At 39.7% G+C, this 20,325-nt stretch overlaps 2 protein-coding genes across 3 annotated transcripts in view; both read left to right on the top strand.

Annotated features, from left to right (window-relative positions):
• Positions 1–20,325, top strand: part of EFCAB7 (EF-hand calcium binding domain 7) — a 92,070-nt gene that overhangs the window by 64,938 nt on the left and 6,807 nt on the right. The gene's annotated exons all lie outside the window — the stretch shown is intronic.
• Positions 1–20,325, top strand: part of PGM1 (phosphoglucomutase 1) — a 42,279-nt gene that overhangs the window by 1,149 nt on the left and 20,805 nt on the right. Inside the window, exon 1 of one of the 2 annotated variants that reach the window (XM_020807742.3) lies at positions 7,035–12,928. The exons of the other annotated variant lie outside the window; for it this stretch is intronic. Within the exon in view, the coding sequence (XP_020663401.2) occupies positions 12,671–12,928 (258 nt within the window). The 5' untranslated portion in view covers positions 7,035–12,670. Of the gene's footprint in view, positions 1–7,034; positions 12,929–20,325 lie in introns of those variants that run through there. 2 annotated transcript variants of the gene reach the window in all.

Consider the following 20,325-nt stretch of genomic DNA (forward strand, 5'->3'; position numbering starts at 1 on the left):
CGCTTAGGTAAGTCAATTATTTTTACACACTGACCTGTTGCCATTAGAGGAGGAGTGTTTGTGATGGCACTGCTTTTGCCTACTGCAAATGGCTCTGCAATCTTTGACATTTAAGTTAACCTTTCAGGCACTGGAGATACAGTTTCTCTTACTTTGCTGCAAGGATTCGTGCGTCTCATTGAGTCAGGCCAAAGGTTACGCTGCTTTAAAAATAAAATTGGATTTTCATGACTTTGATGTCTTGATATCCTTTTTAATAGCAGAAAACACATTCCTAACAATCTCTTTCTGCTTGTGCAATTGCAATTATTTGCAGAGGCATGAGTTGTGCAAAAACCTGCAGTTAAGTCACAAATGACAGTTAAAAGTGAACGACTGTAGAAGTTGATTGGGTTCTTTGCCTGGAACCCAGCTTCCACAATGGCTTTGGTGCCAATGTTATTGCTAGGCCTATGGACATGTTATCAGAATTAACTGCTTCCCTTGCAGCAACTGTGGGCAGCCTGCCTGACAGGAGACGAAACAACTATTTAGCATTAGTTATTTCAAAGAAACCATGCTTCAGGTGTATGTTTAATACAAGGGGTAACAGGGCAGGAACAATAATCAAATGGAATTTTCTTCCTCGTTGAAATTCAGAATGAACAAAGTTTTAAAACATTTTAAAGTGAATATGTGTCTTTCCAAAGTGAAGCGTGAAATATATAGATTTTGGAACATTGTATTTCTCTGCCAGGGGAAGAGTTGCACAATCTGTGCATAGTCCATCATCCATGTGTTACAATCTATAAGATCTTGATTCTTTTCCTGGACACCATTCATGGCAAATAGGTGCATAAATTTTGAAATGGTGGGTCATAGATCCTTCGTCTGTACTGATCAAGCACTTTTAGTTTTCCAGCCAAGTAATGGTTATATACTTGCAACCAGTCTAGGATGTATGATAGTTACTAACATTTATATGCTGCTTTCAAATATTCCAAGAGGCTTTGCATGGATTACCTAACTACTGTATACAATAGTCCTGTAAGGTAAGCCCACATGATTTCCCCATGTACAGTAGACATGGGGGTTGAGGCTGGGAGAGGCTTAGGTAAAGCAACCTGGTGAGTTTATTACAGAAGAGAAACAGTTGAACTGGGGCTCCTTGATTTATAGCTCGTTTTCTTAGCCACTGTGCCATACCTGTACATAGTTCCTATCCTTTTTAACACTCAGCATTATTCATACTTTTGTATTCTATTCTAGCCATTGAATTGTTCTAAAGTGGTAAGGGGGCAATCCTGTGGGAAAGGACACAGTATTCTGATACTGGAACCTTTGTTCTGTCCAAAGACTGGCCTGCAGGGCAGAAATCCAGAACAGATTTGCCCCCACCTGTGTAATTTGTTTTCTTTCTTTGTGAGAAACAACAACAATGAATCAGATCAAGGAATGTGGTTGGAGACTGGGAAAGCTGTATATCAGGGTGGGCAACTGTCACATGGCGCAGGGGATGAATTTCTGACCTCCAGGCTCCACATGGCCTGCAACAAATGGCCATAGCCTGAAAAGAACAAAATGAGAAATCCACTTCTAATTGTGAAAGCTTGGATTGGATGGGGGTGTTAAACATAGTGGGGGGAAGGGCTGTAATCTGTTTGAAAGATGAATTCCAACTTCTGGAGCCTTTGGGGTACAAGAATACACTTTTTTTCAGGAAAACATTTGCGGGGGGGGGGGGCCATGAAAGCAAGCCTTCAGGGGTTTGATGTGGTCCTGTGGCTACACTTTGCTTACACCTGATGTAGATTCAGCAAACCAATATCCTCTCCCCTGCCCAGTGCCACATGCCCCATAGGCACCTCTGACCTTCCAGAGTCTTAACCTCATGAAACTGTACCACTGTGAAAACTGTAAGGTGGCTGGGAAGGACTAGGCAGAGATCCCAGGATCTGATTGCTCTTGAAGTTAACATCTGAGACAGGAGTAAGCAACTCCAAATGTTCTTGGCCTACAGCTTACATCAGCCCTAGCCACCACCGCCCCTAGTCAGAGGTGATGAAGGGTTATAATCCAGAAACAGCTAGAGGGCCACAAGTTGCCTCCTTGTTTGAAACCTAAGACAATGATTCCTACTCCCATCTGCAAGACAATGAGGTACCCTTCTTGGAGCCAAGGCGGCACTCTAATTGCCTGCTTACAGAACACAAGTTTGCTGCTCATAGGCCAGATCAATGTAACACATTATATATGAGGTGCTCCACCAGGACAGAGATGTAGAAGGTGTTTTCTGTCTTCCTCCTGGTGCTTTGACTCCAGTTTCCATCCGTCTCAGTCACTGTAGTCAGTGGTAGGGGGTGATGAGAGTTGCAGTCCAATATTTGTTTATTTTATATGCTGACTTCCCATAGGGGATTCAAGAAGCTACACAATAAGTACCATTAAAAACATTAAGGCACAACACAGACAAAATTAAACATAGAAGAATATTTTAAAAACACTTTTAAAAACATTTTAAAAATTTCTAAATACAATAAATGAAGTATTCCAGAAACTCCCACTTATTGCTTAAAAGACTGCCTGAAAAGGAAGGTCTCTGCCTGATGACAGAAGGACAATATCAGCTACAATAGTGGTAGTAGGTATAAACAGTTTACATGTAAACTCCAAAAATGTGGATCATAGCCATTGTGCATTGCAAGAAACTGCCTATTGACAGTTTCTTGATAAAACCTGATTGCACTTTTGCACATCTGTTTACTTTCAATGCAGGGTAAACATCTCTGTTTCACACCCTAGACACATACTAATACTAAACATAATGACCTAAGTCCATAATGGCCTGTGTAGTGTAACATACGTAGGCTTAAGTTGTAAGTTTCAGTCTATTCCTTGCTGTAAATAACGAATCCCAACAATCTGAAGCAAGCACTCACAGATCAAACTATTGCAGCACGGCATCTTTATTTACCAGCAAGGAGTGGTCCAAAACTTCGCTTACATTGCACAACACAACTTTGGCCAATGTATGCTCTTAAACAAATATGTTTGTTTAAGAGTGGGGATACGTATGGCCAACTTTGGAATATTTGAACTGACCCTAAGTTCAGGCTAGTTTATAGAACATTGGCATACTTTGAATATCACCTCATCTTAATTTCATGAAAGTATGAGGCATTCTCAGAATCTAGAAAAGTGAAATCCTCCAGATTAGCCTGAACTCACCAGAGTAACTTCAGAGCAACCTTTTGGAAGGGTGTTATAAGAAAACCTTATAATGTCAGAGAAGTGTATAGGTTCATTCAAAACCAATCGTATTTTACTAGGATTGTTAGTACATAACACGTGTTCTTCCATTTATAAGATTCTGAAGGATGCTACAGGAATGTTGCTTTTTCCTTAACCACAGAGGCCCCCAGAATAAGAATCATTAAAGAAAACTGTTTTCAATGGAAGGGAAGATAAATCTTTTTTTTTTTTTAAGCTGGGAAATAATTGGTAGAGCCTTAAACTAGAATCATTAGTTTTCAGAAATGGCTAAGCAGCTGTACAGATCTCTCTTGTCTGGAAGGTGTACAAACCAGCCACTCATTAGATTTGGCTTCAGCTAAATATAAAGGCTAGTTTGTCTAGATTTTGGAAGTTTACCCAGAGGATCTTAATGGAACATGGCATATTTCCAGCAGACTGAGCAACACTGCAATAGCAGTGCCGCCACTTACATCAGAGCAATACTAAGTAGTTAAGGATGAGTAACAATTTAGGCTACCTTAGTGTCCTTGGTTTCTGCTTCTTTAATTTTGCATTACAGCAATTTTCTAATCAATATATGGCTTCAGGCCTAAATAGACTGGTGAGGGAGTAAGCCCATTGGAACACAGTGGGGCATACTTCTCAACAAACATGTATAGGTCTATACTTTATATTCCTGAATATATAGTAGAAGTAGCTCTGAGTTCTTTTAAAAAAATATCTTGAACATAGTTGCAAAATTTTTCTGTATTTACAGAGAGCTTCTCTTTCCAGTTGGACGTTTTGTTATACCTCAGACAAACAAATATATTTGCTCATCATTTGTATGTGTAAGCATTTTTGATTAATTAATGAAATTTATGTGTAGATTTTAGTGTGTTGAATATGACTTTACATTCTCCATGTTGAACCCAGGTTTTTATAACTACTGTATATATGGAAGTCTTTGAGCTTTAATATCAGCAAAGACTTCTGGTTGAAAGTTTCTGGTTGAATTAGTGTGCTGTTAGAAATCAAATGCTTTTTTTTAAAGAAGTAATTTCCTCTATAGGGATTGATTTAAACATACTGAAAAATCAAGTGGGCAGCAGTTAGAACCATGTCCAACATAGTAAGAGAAATCTATACCATAGCTGTGCATAAAAGAGTCTTTCAAAATTTTCTACCTTATTTGTGGACACAGGAATTGGAAGGACAATTTCTCTGAAGTTCTCCAATGGAAGAAGGAATTCTCAACAGTTTCTCACAGGTGGAGATCCATTTTAGCAAAGCTTGCAGAAGTGGAACTCAGTGTCAGGAGATAAGATTTCCTTTGTATGTGTGAACTTACTGTAACAATGCAAGGTGGCACAAAATTGTTGCATTTACTTTTTCTACCTCCTCCTCATCTTTTAGCAATTTTGCAGCTTCCCTGGGTGGGTATACACTGAAAAAAAGTGGGATGAGAATTAATTACCTTATGCCATCTTCACCTGGGCTTTAATACAAGGATGGGAAGTTGAGGAGGTTGCTGGATGCCACAGAGGTGACTGTACAATGAAAGACAGAATGTGCATAGGCAGTCCTGAGCCACACCTGAGCAATCAGAATTCATCTAATGAAATTCGTTTCAAAGACCATTTCTTTTATATCAGATTGAATGACAGTTGTGCTAAATAATTACTATTATTATTCCATGAGAATTTCAAATACACTAGTCTGTAGGAAAAGTGGCAACTCTAATCATGCTTTTAGGAGCAGAACCTTGCTTTTGTGTTAGAGGTGTCAAAACATTTTGAAGGATTCCATGCACTGTCCCTGCACCCTGGATGCTGTAACTGTTTTATTGCATCCAACTTGAACTAACTGGAAGCTAGTATGAGGGGAAATCTCTGTAATTGGCCATTGCAGCGATCTGCCAACAGTACTGATGATTGATGATGTTCAAGGGAAAGTAGTTTTCAACATAAGAAGATTCTCCACCAACAGAGGAGGGAAGCCTCTGTGCATGTGGGCCTAATCCAACCCATGGATGTTCCCATACAGTCCTCAGAGCTCCCCGCCATCTAATTTGTGACACTTCCATCTCAAGTGATCTGAGGTAGGAAGCAAGTGGATGTTTAAAGCCCCAGAAGATTTTTGCATTAAAGTGAAATTTGGTTTGCAGCTCTGAAAGGTTTTGCATGCAACAGCAGCCCTGTTGTGCAGACACATTCTGTTTTTCATAGAACAGAAACACTGGTTTGCAGATGGGGAAAGGGAATGTGTCATTTTTATTATCTAGTGATGGGTGGTGTGGAACAGTGGAATAATATCAACATTGTTGCATATATTGTTCTCCTCCAATCTTCATAATGTAATACTAGAGGTTGGATAATAAAATGCTTATACAGTGGTGCCTCGCATTATGATGTTAATTCGTTCCAGCGAAATCGCTGTAGAATAAAAACATCATAAAGCGAAATTTAAAAGCCCATAGAAACGCATTAAAACCCGATTAATGCATTCCTATGGGCTTGAAACTCACTGTCCAGCGAAGATCCTCCATAGCGCGCCCATTTTCGCTGCCCATGCAGCTAGGAATCCGTCCCAGAAAAGAGCGGGGAGCCATTTTTTTTTTTACTCGGCGGCCATTTTGAAACTGGCGATCAGCTGTAGGAAAATCGTCATTTTGCAAGAATCGGTTCCCAAAGCAGGGAACCAATCATCGCAAAGTGAAATTCCTCCATAGGAAACATCGTTTTGTGATCACTTTTGCGATCGCAAAAACTTCGTCATAATGCGATATCGTCGTAAAACAGAGCACTCGTCTTGCGAGGCACCACTGTAATAATGTGTAAAATTTCTTAATATTGTTTCCAAAGCCCTGTTGACTACGAGGACCACTGCAGTGTGTTTCATCCACAAGTGAGATGTTTTGATAGCCAGATCTCTGTTGCAATGTCAATCATCTAGACATTTCTTCGGTCTGTCACTACTACTATGTCTGGTGTGTTATGTTCAAGGTGTCTTGTCAGTTTGGATCCCGAAATCCCACAAGATCTAGTAGTAGTAGATCTAGTAGTAGCAGATGTAGTAGTAGTAGTCAAAAACACCAGTTATAGTCAAAAACGTAAGTATCTGCTAAATATTGGTACAGTATTATACTGTTCCTAATATTGCTATTTTTAACTGTCATGGTGTTATTTCTGAGATCTGCAACTCCTTATAATATTGTGTGAAATGTCTTATATCCCACCTTTCCCCTGAAAGATAGTGCTTAAGACAGCTTACAAATGTTTACAAAAATAAAACCAGATAAAATCACATTTAGCTAGAAAATAATAAAATCATATAAACCTGCCCCACCGTAAAAACTGCTGCTCTGCTCAACTATACTGCACTGACTGACTTTATATACTGTATTTTTCCATGTATAAAATGACACTTTTTCCTAAAATAATCAGAGGAAAAATTGAGTGTCATTTTATACATGGAAGGAAGCAGTCGCACGGGCTTTTGGGTATCTCTTGCTGCTTCCGCCACTGCCCAATTGCCTCTTCTAGTACTCACAGCTTGTCCCCTCCGGTGGCCGAGGCAGTAGCAGCAGGAGGCAGAGATGGAGGTGAAGGAGCATTCACAAGCACTTGGGCGCCTCTTGCTGCTGCCTTCACCCGATCACCTCCTCCAGTGGGACTGATGGGCTCAGCTCACGTCGCCACCTTATCCACTCCGGTGGTGGAGGCAGCAGGAGGCAGAGGCAAACAAGCACTCCCCCGCGCTTGGCTGCCTCTTCCTGTGATCACCTCCTCCAGCAATCTCCTTAGGGCAGGGGACAAGGCAGCAAAGTGAGCTCGAGGTGAGCCCCGGCAGTCCCACTGGAGGAGATAATCGGGCGGGCAGTGGAGGCGGCGGCAGCAGCAGCAGCAGGAGACAGAGGTGGAGGAGCAGTTGCCCATTTATTGCTCCTCCATCTCCATCAAGGGTCAAAATTAGGGGGCTGTTTTATAAATTGGGGGGGGTCATGAACATGGAAAAATATGATACTCCCTGGCTAGAAACTCCCAACCACTCAGATTGTTTGTGGATAGAATTAATAACCCCACTATTTTCAAGGCAGAGGAGCACAACAAAAGATTACCAGGTCTCTACAAGTAATGAGACCATAAAAATTTCAGTTCCTTCTCTTGGTATATAAAGCAGAAATTGTTCACATGTTGTCTGTTTTGCCATAACTACAAAGTGGCTACTAAAAGTTTTGTAGTCTGCCAGCCTGATCTTTAAATATTGAAGCTTCCTCCTCACTTTACTCTTTTTATTTAACAAGAAAACTAATAATACAGGTAATCCTTACTATGCATATCTTAAGTTTTCTTCATACTACAGTATGATTCAGGCTGAAATTTTGTACATGTTTCTTACAAGCCTTACTTCTGAGCGTTCATACATACAATTGTCACCAACTGGAAGGTTTGGGTGGCTAGAATCTCTGACAGCTGCATAAGCTGTGTGGAGTTTCCAGTATTTTCTTGTGTAGATGTAAGCCCCTTTTGAAAATAATTGGGATCATTGCTGCAAGACAAACAAACAGTATGGGTGGAATATTATCAGCCATGCACAGTGCAAGAAGATTCTAACTGTTGTTTTGGTAAATGGGAGTAGTTAAAAAAATGTGTTCCCAATTTGGTTACTTAAAAATATGAGACCTCTGTGACACAGTGGCTGAAATCCAGCTGTAAGTCACAACTAGAGTTGTTGAATCAGTGGAACTTAGGATGTAGCGGATTCAGTAAAGCCCCTCTGATTCAATGGCTCTATTCTAGTTGTGAGTTCGTCTTGGATTTCAACCACTGTTTGGTATCTTTGAGGCTATTATTTGAAATGATTATACAAGAACCTAAACCTGTGAACCTCAGAAATGTTTATGGACTTGCATTGTGGTTAGCCTTGCAGTGTAGTTGGTGCAAAGATATTGATTCTGTTGCTAAATATTGGAAACAAAGAGTGAGTTAGGGAAAGATGTTTCTTGCCAGTTTAAAAAAAAAAGAGGGGCAAAGGTCTGGCATACTAATGGAATGAAAGCGATATTGTGCAGCCTGGCAGTGCATTCCCGTGCATGTCTGCTCAGAAGTGAATCTCCCTTGGTCTGTTGGGCTTTATTACTGATAAGTGTATCCTAATTTTAGTTAGTGAGAACAAATCTGGATCAAACTGTGATTCCAATTTGTTGTCACTAACTAGCTTTGAACAAATCATGATTCTGTTACTCTGAATGTCACAGGGAACTGTGGTTGGCGGAAAATTAGAAGTTACAACTTCCGGTGTCCTCTTTGTGGGCATGAAAGAAGAGAAAAATAGTTAATTGGCCATGTCACTCAAGAGGGTTTGTAGCTGAACAAAGGTCCGAATTGAAGCCTTTCCAATCCAAATCAATGAATTATACCTACAGCATGCTTTTTTTACTTTTACATGATACTTTGTAGAAAATCCTGCCCTTTTGAATGTATATGTTACCAGTGAAAATGCTTTCCATGCAAGTAGTTATTTTTGCAGTGCAGAAGCAGCGTTTAAGGTCTTCTGTGTGAATCATCAAACCTCTACACTGTAAGGCATTCTCTTATAGAACCATGTGAGGGGACTGCAAATGTGGAGTAATAAAAGCATGATCTAGAACAGGGGTTTCCAAACTTTTGAGTGTTAGGGCCATATCATATATTTTCAACATTTTTGAGGGCCAAAGGAACATGCACGCGTACGCACAGCTGCACGGACACCCCCTTGCCTGCACCCCCCTGTGAGGATGCACCCCCCCGCATGCACACCCCTACATGTGCACAGGCTGAAGGGAACGGGCCAGATAAAAAGGGCAAGGCGGGCTGGATGTGGCCAATGGGCATAGTTTGGAGACCCCTGATATAGAACAACAAAGAAAAGGCTGAAGTTATCAAGGGAGTATCAGAAACCTACAGCAAGAGCTAGGTCCCAGTGTTTCCTATGTCACTATTTCTTTTCTATTACATTTGAAAGGCATCCATGTTCCTGAAAGCATGTGGCCAAGCCAGTCTTCTGAGTTTTCAACAATAATATGAAGCAACCCTGTAGCATAAATATTTGCTGCTATGTTTTAGTGACAAAGCACAGTCTTTAGGATTCTCTTTATAAGTAATTTATATTTAAATTTAAAATGAAAAGCATCTGTTATCCTGGTTGGATTCCTGTTGGAAGCAAATGACAAATAAATTGTTGAAAGTTCAATTGTTTTAATAAAACTCAATTATATTAAATGTCTCAGGGACTTGGCAGACTTCTAAAATTAGTTTTTGTTTTGAAACTGTAGATTATCTCTTCCACAAAGTTAATTTTCCTTTTGTTTAAAATCTCATTGTTCTCTGTGTTAAAGAAGACTTCTGATGCATTTTGAGGATGAGTTGAATTTTAAAACTTGAGGGGAAAAATTATATGATGGGGTTGCCGTGAGCTAGTTAAGTGGGAAGGTCATAGGAAGATGTCCCTATTTTTATATCAGAATGCATCTCACAGTGTATAGGGAACTAAATTGCAAGATTAGTTTGTTTTTCGTTTTTTAAAATATACTGTTGCACTCAAAATAAGCACATCTAGATGAAGGGTGATACCCAGTGTGATATAGTGCACTGGTTCTTAACCTTTGTTACTCCGATGTTTTTGGACTGCAATTCCCAGAAGCCTTCACCATCAGCTCTGCTGGCTGAGGTTTCTGGGAGTTGCAGTTCAAAAACACCCGAGTAACAAAGGTTAAGAACCACTATATTATAGTGGATAGAGTGACAGATATTGATTTAAATCTCTGCTTGGTCATAGAAACTCATAGAGGTGGGGACAGAACTGGTAAAACTACTCATTAGATATCTTGTGAACTCTATTGGGGTTACTTTAAGTTATTTCCCATTTGTTGACCAATGATAGTTACACAGATGAATGTACACTGCAGGGTAAACCAAGTTAATGGGCGGAAAGGATGATAATGGGATAACATGAATAGACTTTCAATATGTCATGTGGAATGCATAATATTGAGCTCATTAAAGGAAAAGTATGATATGAATAAAAAATAAATAATATTTATTTTGCTTGTGAAATGCCTGCTCCTACATTCAGTCTTTGAGGAATCTGTCAATCAGTAATGAATCTCAATTTAACAGTCTCTTGCCCATATTAGCCATCATAATCTCCAAAAAGAAAATATTTCTATTAGAATACAGGTATTTGATTTCTTTCCTTTCTGTTACACTGTAATCTGGGTCAACTGCTCTTGAAGACAACAGTTGTAATGCTACATTGTCACAAACTGACTTAACAATTGACGGTGGAGGAAGATTTTTATTGGAAAGAAGTTAGGCTATTTGAATTCTGCTTCCCAGCTGCAGGTTTTCTATTTCTACCTTTTGGTCTTTATTTTTTAAACTGAGAGAGAGAATTGTATTAGAATGTTTCTCTTCTCTCTCCAGACGTACTAGAAGTTTTATGTGTACATTTTGAGCTCCTGTGAGCATCAAGGAAATTCTCTTTGTCCACTGGGAATGTACATGGATTTTCCTCTGAGATGTGCATTTGCAGGTTGCACCACAAGAGGGAAGCCTCTACCTATGAATATAAAAGTTTTGCATAGTGTATGTATTCCAGGATTCTTTTTTTCTAAACTAAAAACAGGATTTTGTGGTCTTTCCCCCTGAAACATATTGTTTTCTTCTCTTCCTTCAACCTGCCTGTTTTCCATACTATATATTGTCCTAGGCACCTTTTTAGATATGAGGCTATAGAGACAGAATATGTTACACAAAGAGTATATACACGAATACCATATTGTAAATACTATTCCTCATTTGTGTACACATTCCAAAAAGAGGGAATATGGTAAAATGTTACTTTAAAAGAGGTGGAATTGCACCAAGAGGCATAAATTTTAGCCATATTCTAGCTTGCTTGTACTTTGGGTATATTTGAGATATTGTGTTGTGGCTGCTTTTGGTGGTAGCTGTCCACTTCACACTAGTTTGAACAAAGAATAAGTCTGTAGGATGTTTTCCCCGAACAAACTGGTTTCTGAGTGGAGTCTTCATTATTTTAAGACATTTTGCCAGTTTGGTTCCTCCTAATGTAAAGAAGCTGGACCTGAACTTCCCAGTGTTATGTATGACTTGCAAGCTACACATTTGGCCAGTGCTACTGACAATGAGTAACTTCATACAAATCTTTTCAGGCAATGCATTTCAGTAAGAACTGAAATAGTTTGACCTCCAATTTGTCTCCACTGCCAGCATAAAACAGCTTCTTGCATGAAAAATGTGGGCTACAAGAAACTATAAATAGGTGATACGTTTTTATCTTTTTTTAAGGTCAATGATTAAAGTTAATTCTGAACTAATCTAGATATTTTTCTTTGAGTGCCCCAAATAAAAAAAAAACCTGCATCCTTTTTAGGACAGCAGATTCTCCTCACTTGTACTGCAATACGTTTTGCAGATATGCAAATGGCTTTTGTTATTAGAGGTGCTGTAATAAATTACCATGTTTAAAATTAAGTGAGTTTGAAATGAACTTTGAAATCAGAGGGAAGCAGAGGAGTTGTGTTGCTCTGTATTCAAACAAGGTTGAAAAATAAAAGAAAAACGTGTTGTTGGGTAGATTGTTGTATCGCCGCAGCTACAGTTGGAGGAGTATAGCACTTCAGTACGGGAGACATCTCTAGTTATTAAAATAACAGGGATAAAGAAACTGTAGGTAACTGAGAAGTCCTGACTTCCATATTAAGAGTGACCTTTAACTTGCTAGACTCCACAAAATAACTTCAGTGCTACATTACCACGCTTCCAATAAGGCTTACCTTCATGCCATTCACTCTTGAGGACTGTGTAGAAAGTGGGTGCCAGAACTGGAAGCCAGGCAGTCATTTTTCTAGACCTGCTTATCCAGCTAAGATTGTTCTAGCTTCGTGTTGGTTTTGGAGAGCCCAGCCTGATGACGACACATGAATCAATGCTTCTGACTGAAGGGCTGACCTACTAAACAGCTTTCCGTACCTATTTCCTCTGACTGTGAAAAGAATACTGGCCAGAGTTCAGTGCTGAGGAGTCCCATTCGTTGTAACACAGGAATGACAGAGCGCTACTGCCGTTAGCAACCAAAAGGCTTGAAAGAACTCCAGATCATCCAATTTTCCTGAGGGATTGCGGTGTGGAATTGTCTGTATTCTGCCTGACAGTGATCTTTCAGAGCAAGTGCAAGAAAAGTTCTTCAGTTACAGAAACCACATTCAGCTGAAGGTTCAAGGAGCTATTTTAGGGTACAGAAGTACTTCACTGAACCTCCAACCAGGAGATCTGTCATTGCCAGTTATCAAGACTGATCTTTTTTTTTTTTAAAAAAGAAAAGATAATATATCAATATATTAACGACAGTTGTAACTTTTATTTTTGATGTATTTGTATGAAAAAGGATCATGGAAGATAGCCCACTTCCAATACTGACATTGCCAACAGCACCTTATTATGACCAGAAACCAGGAACTAGTGGATTACGGAAGAAGACGTACATTTTTCAAACCAAGCTAAACTACCTGCACAATTTTATTCAGAGTGTATTTTTTTCCATAGACCTAAGAGATCGACAAGGCTCTACCGTGGTGGTTGGAGGAGATGGGAGATATTTTAATAAGCTTGCAATAGAACTGATAGTTCAGATGGCCGCTGCCAACGGGGTTGGTATATCATAAATATGATTGCATCACTAATACCTAATAGATCTCTTACGTGCTCATTCCTAGCATGTCAAAAATTATCTTATGTTCTATAATGCACTAATGCATATTTTTACCCGGATGTTGTTAGTTAACAATTATGCATTGGAGAGAAAAGAGGTTTTAGGGGAGAAATGTTAAAGTAGTGTTGAAAACATTCTCTGTGTGATGTTTTCCGTGGTCCAGTTTTGGATAGGAGCCAAGCTTGGGGGGGGGGGGGCTAGAAATATTTCTAATTAGTTTTATCTGTGGCAAGTGACTTGTTGCTATGCAAACGTTGGTACTAGATTAGTCTGTTCAAGTGTTGTAGTGTAATTAGAAAGTACTGTATATAATTGCCTAGAACATGAGAGATGGATTCTGTATGTTTGTTTTCCTACTCAAAACAGCCAAAGCTGTTTCATTACCCAGCAGAGCCACTCAGCTGATGAACCTGCAAGGCATATTTTCAGTTTCTCAATGGATATAAATCGTTGTGTCATGACAGTTGTGAGAGAGCTTGAAAACCATGATGTTGGTTAAGTTAGAGTAATGTACAGTAGCAAAGATTAGCCAGCTTCTATTCTGATTAAATTTGGCATGTTACACATTACTTCTGTCATTCAGCACAGATTGTTTAAAATGATATTTTGAACTCACAGTAAAGATTTTAAGAGGATTAGGATGATTTTTAAAAATGTATTTGAGGCTCTCGCATGCTTTATGTGGCACAAGCAAATAACATAAATGCAGAGGAAAAATCAAACGTGTAATTTGGCCTGTGTCATGTTTCTATTTCTGATAAGAAAATGATTATCAGTTTCCATTGGTGATTAAATTAATTCATCGGTCCCTTCTAGATAGAAATCATTTCACTGAGAACAAAGTTGTTTCAAAAGATCTATACAGGACAGTGGCAGGGAGCAGACAAGATAGCAAACCAATTAGTGTGGACACGAACAAACCATGTAAGCTTTAGACTGCCGCACCCCTCATGTCATCTTCTACTCCCATGAGATCAGAATTATTTGCTTCCAGTTTGGATTGACCACAGTTTAAGGTGTCATTAGTTGAGGTCTGTGTTGACTACAGTTTATTTAAACAAGCTTTAAAACTTATAAAGTTGGCATGTTTCAGTCAAGCCATGTGATAGTGATTTGTAGAGTTGAATGATACAACACAAATCATGGCTAATCTAAACCAGATGTGAAATGATTCTGACTGGTTGGGACCATGCCACAGAAAGAGATTGGGATATCTGAGGCTGCAATTCATTTGTGTTGTGATAAACTGTGGTGTAGTGTGATCTTTGAACTAGACCAGTTAAGTGAAGAGGATAAAATCAGAAGGATATCTCTGTGTGCCCCAAACAGGGAGACAGTAGTTCATATATTTGCCATCCAGCATGCTGTAGAGCAGTCATTCTCGGGGGGGGGGGGAGCAGGGTTCATATGGCCACTTGGTCCTGACACATTTTAAAGGGGCCACAAACTGGAAACAATTCCTCACACAAACCCTTATAAGATTTGTTACGTGACTCACACAATTCTGATTCAGCCTATATTTCTTTCATATTGCGCTTATGACCATGGCCAAAATAAGACAATGGCTGCTGTAGAGAGCATGAGGTTTGAAAGACTGAGATATACAGACTTCTACAGCCCACTTACCAGAGACATGCCCCCACACCTCTGGTAAGGTCCATTGCTTTGTGTGATCATTTTTCTCCCTGTTCTTGAAACTGGGAAATGAGAACCTCATATTTCATAGAGTATCTGCCTGTTCCAAAGCTTAACACAAGCTGAGAACCACTCCTTTTCCATTTTCGGCAAAGGAGAGTTTGTGTCTTTTAGTAAAGGCTAAGTATTAGTAAAGTCTGTCCCTGCTTCAGAGTGGTCTGGCTGATGTTGAACACCCCAGAAAGAATTAGGAGCACTTGCTTCCACTTGGCTGTTAAGATAATGCAAAATGAGTGAGTCCCTGATCTAAGAAGAGCCTGAGTTTAAAACAAAGTGCTGTGTAGCTCAGGATCCTCATTCCCACTCTGCGCCACTAAGTTAAAAGATCATTTTGGGAGGGGGTCTTTGAGACTAGTGACACCTCAAAAAATGCCTTTGGGGCATTATGCAGTACCTTGGGTCATACTTTACTCAGCTGTGACCTTCGATGATGCTAATACCTTTTCACAACTGTTTTAGCAGCCCACATTTAGAGAGAAAAAAATTAAAAGAAGGGGATATTTACTAAAAACTTGTGGAGCTAACCTTGAGTGCCGCGAGATCCAAAAGCTGTTTTATGAACTAAGGTATTTTCCAATTAGTTACGGATGTGTGGATTTTCAAGGTATCATATCATGGGGTTAAATAGGCTGTGGTTCGTTTTTGGTCACAATAGAGATGAGCAAGTTGAATCACTGTTAAGAGTTTCTCCTTTGATGCAGAAAACGATTCAGGAGGTAAACTGGTGAAGTAGGTGCATTTTTCCCCCTTTAACAAAATAAACAATCTGGTCATGAGCATCTCTGCTGCATCTGCTTCATGTGTGATGTCTAATATCCCTAGTCAGGAAATAAATTCTTAATTAAGATTGAGTGCTATCTGTTCATATTGGTAAGGAGGCTACTGAATTAAGTTTTAATTCTTTTACATGTATTTTCAGGAGAGGTTAAAGCATTTATTTTATGGAATTGGTGAAAATTCTTACTCACAATCTAACTGTTTGAAATATTAATCATGTGCTGTCAAGTCATTTCTGACTTCTCTTTTCAGGGTTTTCCAGGTAGAGAATACTCAGAAGTTGGTTTGCTATTCCTTTCTGCTGGGGCCTCCCTGGGACTGTGCAGCTTGCCCAAGGCCACACAGGCTGGCTCGACTTGCAGGAGGCACAATGGGGAATCAAACTTCCAACCTCTGGCTCCACAACCAGATACCTAAACCACTGTGCCATCCAGTCAGCTAAGCATGTTTAAGGATGTTAGCATCAGTGAACTAATGTGTATTTAGACTTTCAAACACTGGATAGATTTGTTTCATTGCCAAAGGATAAACTGACACAAAGCCGAGGCTTTAGATCAGGCTTGTCCAACCTGCGGCCCAGGTTGGCTCATAATGTGGCCCTGTGCAATTTTTTATTTTTAAAGAAATTCCAAAGTTTCAAGTTACACTGCTGGCGCTTGCGCTTGCGCCCGGAATGCGGCTGGGGCACGTCACAACGATAGGGGGGAGAGGGAAGGAAAGGAGGAGTGGGAGGGGAGGGGAGAGGGGGGCTGTGTGACTGCATTGTGCCATCTCCGTCAATAGGTGGACCCCCTCCTGGCCCGATAAAGCCACCGGAGTTGAAGCTGGCAGTCTCTGCTGTCTGAGATCGCAGCTGCCGTTAAGCGTGCTTGGAGCGGGGCTGCAGAGGACGGCTAGGGCTGCCCCCCCATGCGGCCCAAACCAAATTTATGTGCAGCCCAAACCAAATTTTCATCTTCTAATGTGGCCCAGGGAAGGTGAAAGGTTGGACACCCCTGCCTTAGATAGTAATAAGAACTATTCAGTGGGGAAGTACTGAAATGTCCGTTTATTCTGTAGGAGATCTTATGACAGAGATGGTGAACATGTGGTCCTCCATATGTTGCTTGGCAATGCCATTGTTCTTTTCCATGGCTAGTATATTGCAGAAAGTAATCTCCTTATTTCTGATCCTTGTTTGTACTACTGATAAGCAAGATATTCCCGTTTGTTAAAAAATGGATATCACTGATCAGGAGTAAATATTGGTCACACTGATATTATTTGAATCTTGTACCCATTTATTTAGATTCCTGTTTCTTTCTTGCTCCACACAGAATTGCAGCCTGTTACTGTACCTGCTGTTACTACTAGCTTTTGCTACATATTTATTCATTTGCTACCTGTATTTGGGTTATGTATAGTTTCCCACTTTGGCCATTTCCTGCATCTGATGAAGGAGTCTCTTGCCCATGAAAGCTTGTGCTGCTGTGAAGTTGCCTTAAAAACACACAAAATGACTCTTCATTGTTTTTCTATAGTAGACAAAAGTGGCTGCTCTTCTGGAATCTCTGCAGGAATCCAAGTTTAATATTTTGAAAAATTATTTATTTCCTGAGGAGCAAGAAACTTGCACAGAGCTGCAGAGTTCTGGGCCAAAGAATGACTCCTGTCGTGCCTTTCTGTGCATAGGAGGAACACTACTTTACACAGAAGGGTTTTTGACTCAGGGATGTGCACCCTGAAAAAGGGGGTGAGGAGCCAGATTTTTGCAGTCTTCCACGCCATCCTCCATACTATTTCTTAATGTCTTCTAGCATTCAAGAGTTGGGAGGGGGATGCAGACAGTTACAGGGGAGAAACTGTGGAATTAATTCTCTTCCAGGTCACGTGTGCCCTTTCTTTGTTTGAAATTCTTGATACAATTTTTTTGAAGGTGTTGTTACCCCATCTCGCAGCAATTAAGCTAAAAGAAACAAATTTAAAGTCAAGAGTTTTTCACCCAAATTCACTGGACATGAATGACTAGAATAATTATATTCCAATGACATTTATGGAGATTTTACAAAATTTGGCACATAATAGTAGCACTTTCCAAATACTTGAAAGGTAGTCCTACAGAGGAGGGGCAGGATCTGTTCTTAATCATTCCAGAGTGCGCAGGGCATGTAATAAATGGCTCAAGCTACAGGAAGCCAGATTTAAGCTGAATATTGGGAAAACCTTCTTAACTGTTAGAGCAGTAGAACAATGGAACCAGTTACCTCGGGAGGTGGTGAGCGTTCCAACACTGGAGGCATAAAAGAGAAAAGTGGACAATTATCTGTCAGATCTGCTTTGATTTGGATTCCTGCATTGACTTGAGGGTTGGACTCAATGGCCTTATAGTCCCCTTCCAACTCAGCCATTCTGTGATTCTTTAGTAGCCTTGTTAGTGGCCTTGGTTCAGGAAAGCTCTTTATGAAGGTATCATTTTAGGTAATTGGGATTTTGAAAAGAGTTTGCCTCTCATTATGACCTTGCAAACATAATATTTCACCTTCCCAGGATATTCTTTGTGAAATGGGTTTTACAGCACCTGAGAATTTGCCTGTGAGTCATAGTATCTGTAGAAATGCTTCCAGGGAGTTTTCTAAATGCACACAATGAGATGATTTTATGATCACATCATGTGGGGGGAATGTGAGTTCTACCAAGAAGTGACAGAAGTGTTAGGAATGATGAATCCAAAGAACTCTTAAGTAAGAACATGCATGCCAGGAAGGGATTCAATACCACTTACACGGGTTGTTTCTGTTTCCTGTTGGGTTGTACTAGTATATGTGATTGATGAGTTAACTGTCACGTACTCTATTTGGTAATGACTTATTTTTGTTAAAGGAAAAATAATAATTCCAGTAGCTCCCTGAAGTGGCGTGCCTAGATGTGAGTATCTATATTTAGAGCTGCAGTTATAGCATGGTTTAAAGGGTTGCTAAAGCCATATTTAGAATGCTGATCTATAGTTCCGGTCCCTTCCTGATGGATAGATATATTTAAAAAAGGAGATGGTACTGTAGACAGCAGTCAGCCTGATTAGGGAATCTGATCTTTTCCTATTTAAGTTCCCAAGAGACACTGTTACAGTTAAAAAGGAAAATGAGAGACTTTCTCTGATATACACTGTATCAAGAAAATAGATGCTGCGATATAAAAGGTGGGAAATATGTTGGTTATATCAGTACAGTCCTTGATATTGGGAGGTACTGTATCTGTTTTGAACTGAGATCCCAATTAGTAAATTCCTTTGTTCTTGAGAGGAAAACAGGAAGTGAAATATGCTTTCTTTCATCCCTCCTTCCACAATCCAGTGTAATGGACTACAGTCTTCATAAACCCCAATTAATAGTCTTGTTGGCTGGGGAACAATGAAGGTTGTAGTCTACCATATACAGAGGACACCACATTGTGGAATGCCATTTTCTTGACATGTTTCCTAAAGAAATCTCTCATGTGGTACACAATTTTGAGTTTTTAGATCTGGATAGTGTAGATATGTATGTAACAAAGCTTGGGAAAATTTACTGTTATGGACAACAATTCCAAAAATTGCCTAGCTAGCATGATCAATTAGTGTTGTAATAATTAAAAAGAGAGTTTCAAGCTTTTGTCTAGTAATAGAATTTCAGATGTACTGTTTTATAGCTGTACAATGCAAAGGACATGTATAATTTCCAAAATTCACTCAATTTGAATTTTAATTGAGCAGTTAAATCAATTTTTCAGCCGTTTTGAGGTGGAAACAGGAACAACCATTATTCCAGCACCTACTGTCCATAATACATCACTAGAATCTACCATCGACAGACAACCACTAGTACTGCAGATTTCAGATGTGAGACGCGCTTTCCAGAATATTAATATTCGAAAGGCAGCTGGACCAGATGGAATCATGGGACGAGTTGTTAGGGACTGTGCTGCAGAATTAGCTGGAGTTTTTACGAATATTTTCAATCTATCCTTGTTGCAGTGTTCTGTCCCCACTTGCCTGAAGACATCTATTATAGTGCCAGTCCCGAAGCAGTCAGCTGTGGTATCTCCCAATGATTATAGACCAGTAGCTTTAACATCTGTTATTATGAAATGTTTTGAGAGATTGGTGCTGGATTACATTAAGGCTAGTCTTCCACCTTCTTTGGATCCATGGCAATTTGCATACAGGAGAAATAGATCTACTGATGATGCTGTGTCCATCGTACTCCATACTGTATTGAGCCACTTAGAACAACAGGGAACTTATGCAAGGCTGTTGTTTGTGGATTATAGCTCTGCTTTTAACACCATTCTACCAAATAAGTTGTTTTTAAAAATGATCAACCTGGGATTACCTCAGGAGATCTGCATGTGGATAAAGGATTTTCTGACAGATAGGCCACAGTCAGTAAGGATGGGATCCCACCATTCTTCTACCCTGGTACTAAGTACAGCAGCTCCCCAGGGCTGCGTGCTGAGTCCCTTCCTCTATTCCCTGTACACACATGATTGCACCCCACTATATAACACCAATGCAATTATTAAATTTGCGGATGATACGACAGTGGTGGGACTCATAAATAAGAACAATGAGTCTGCTTATAGAAAGGAAGTACAAAGATTGATACTATGGTGTAAAGAAAATCATCTCACACTTAACATCAAAAAAACTAAAGAACTCATAATTGATTTTAGGAGGAAGAGAAATGTACATTTACCACTGTACATAAACGGTGAGGAAGTGGAGAGAGTTGGTAGTTTTAAATTTCTGGGTACTTACATCTCAGAGGACCTCTCATGGACTATAAATGCCAACATGCTAATGAAGAAGGCACAGAAGAGGCTGTATTTCCTGAGAATACTCGGGAAGTT

Source organism: Pogona vitticeps, chromosome 4, assembly GCF_051106095.1.
Source record: "Pogona vitticeps strain Pit_001003342236 chromosome 4, PviZW2.1, whole genome shotgun sequence".
Lineage (NCBI taxonomy): Eukaryota > Metazoa > Chordata > Lepidosauria > Squamata > Agamidae > Pogona > Pogona vitticeps.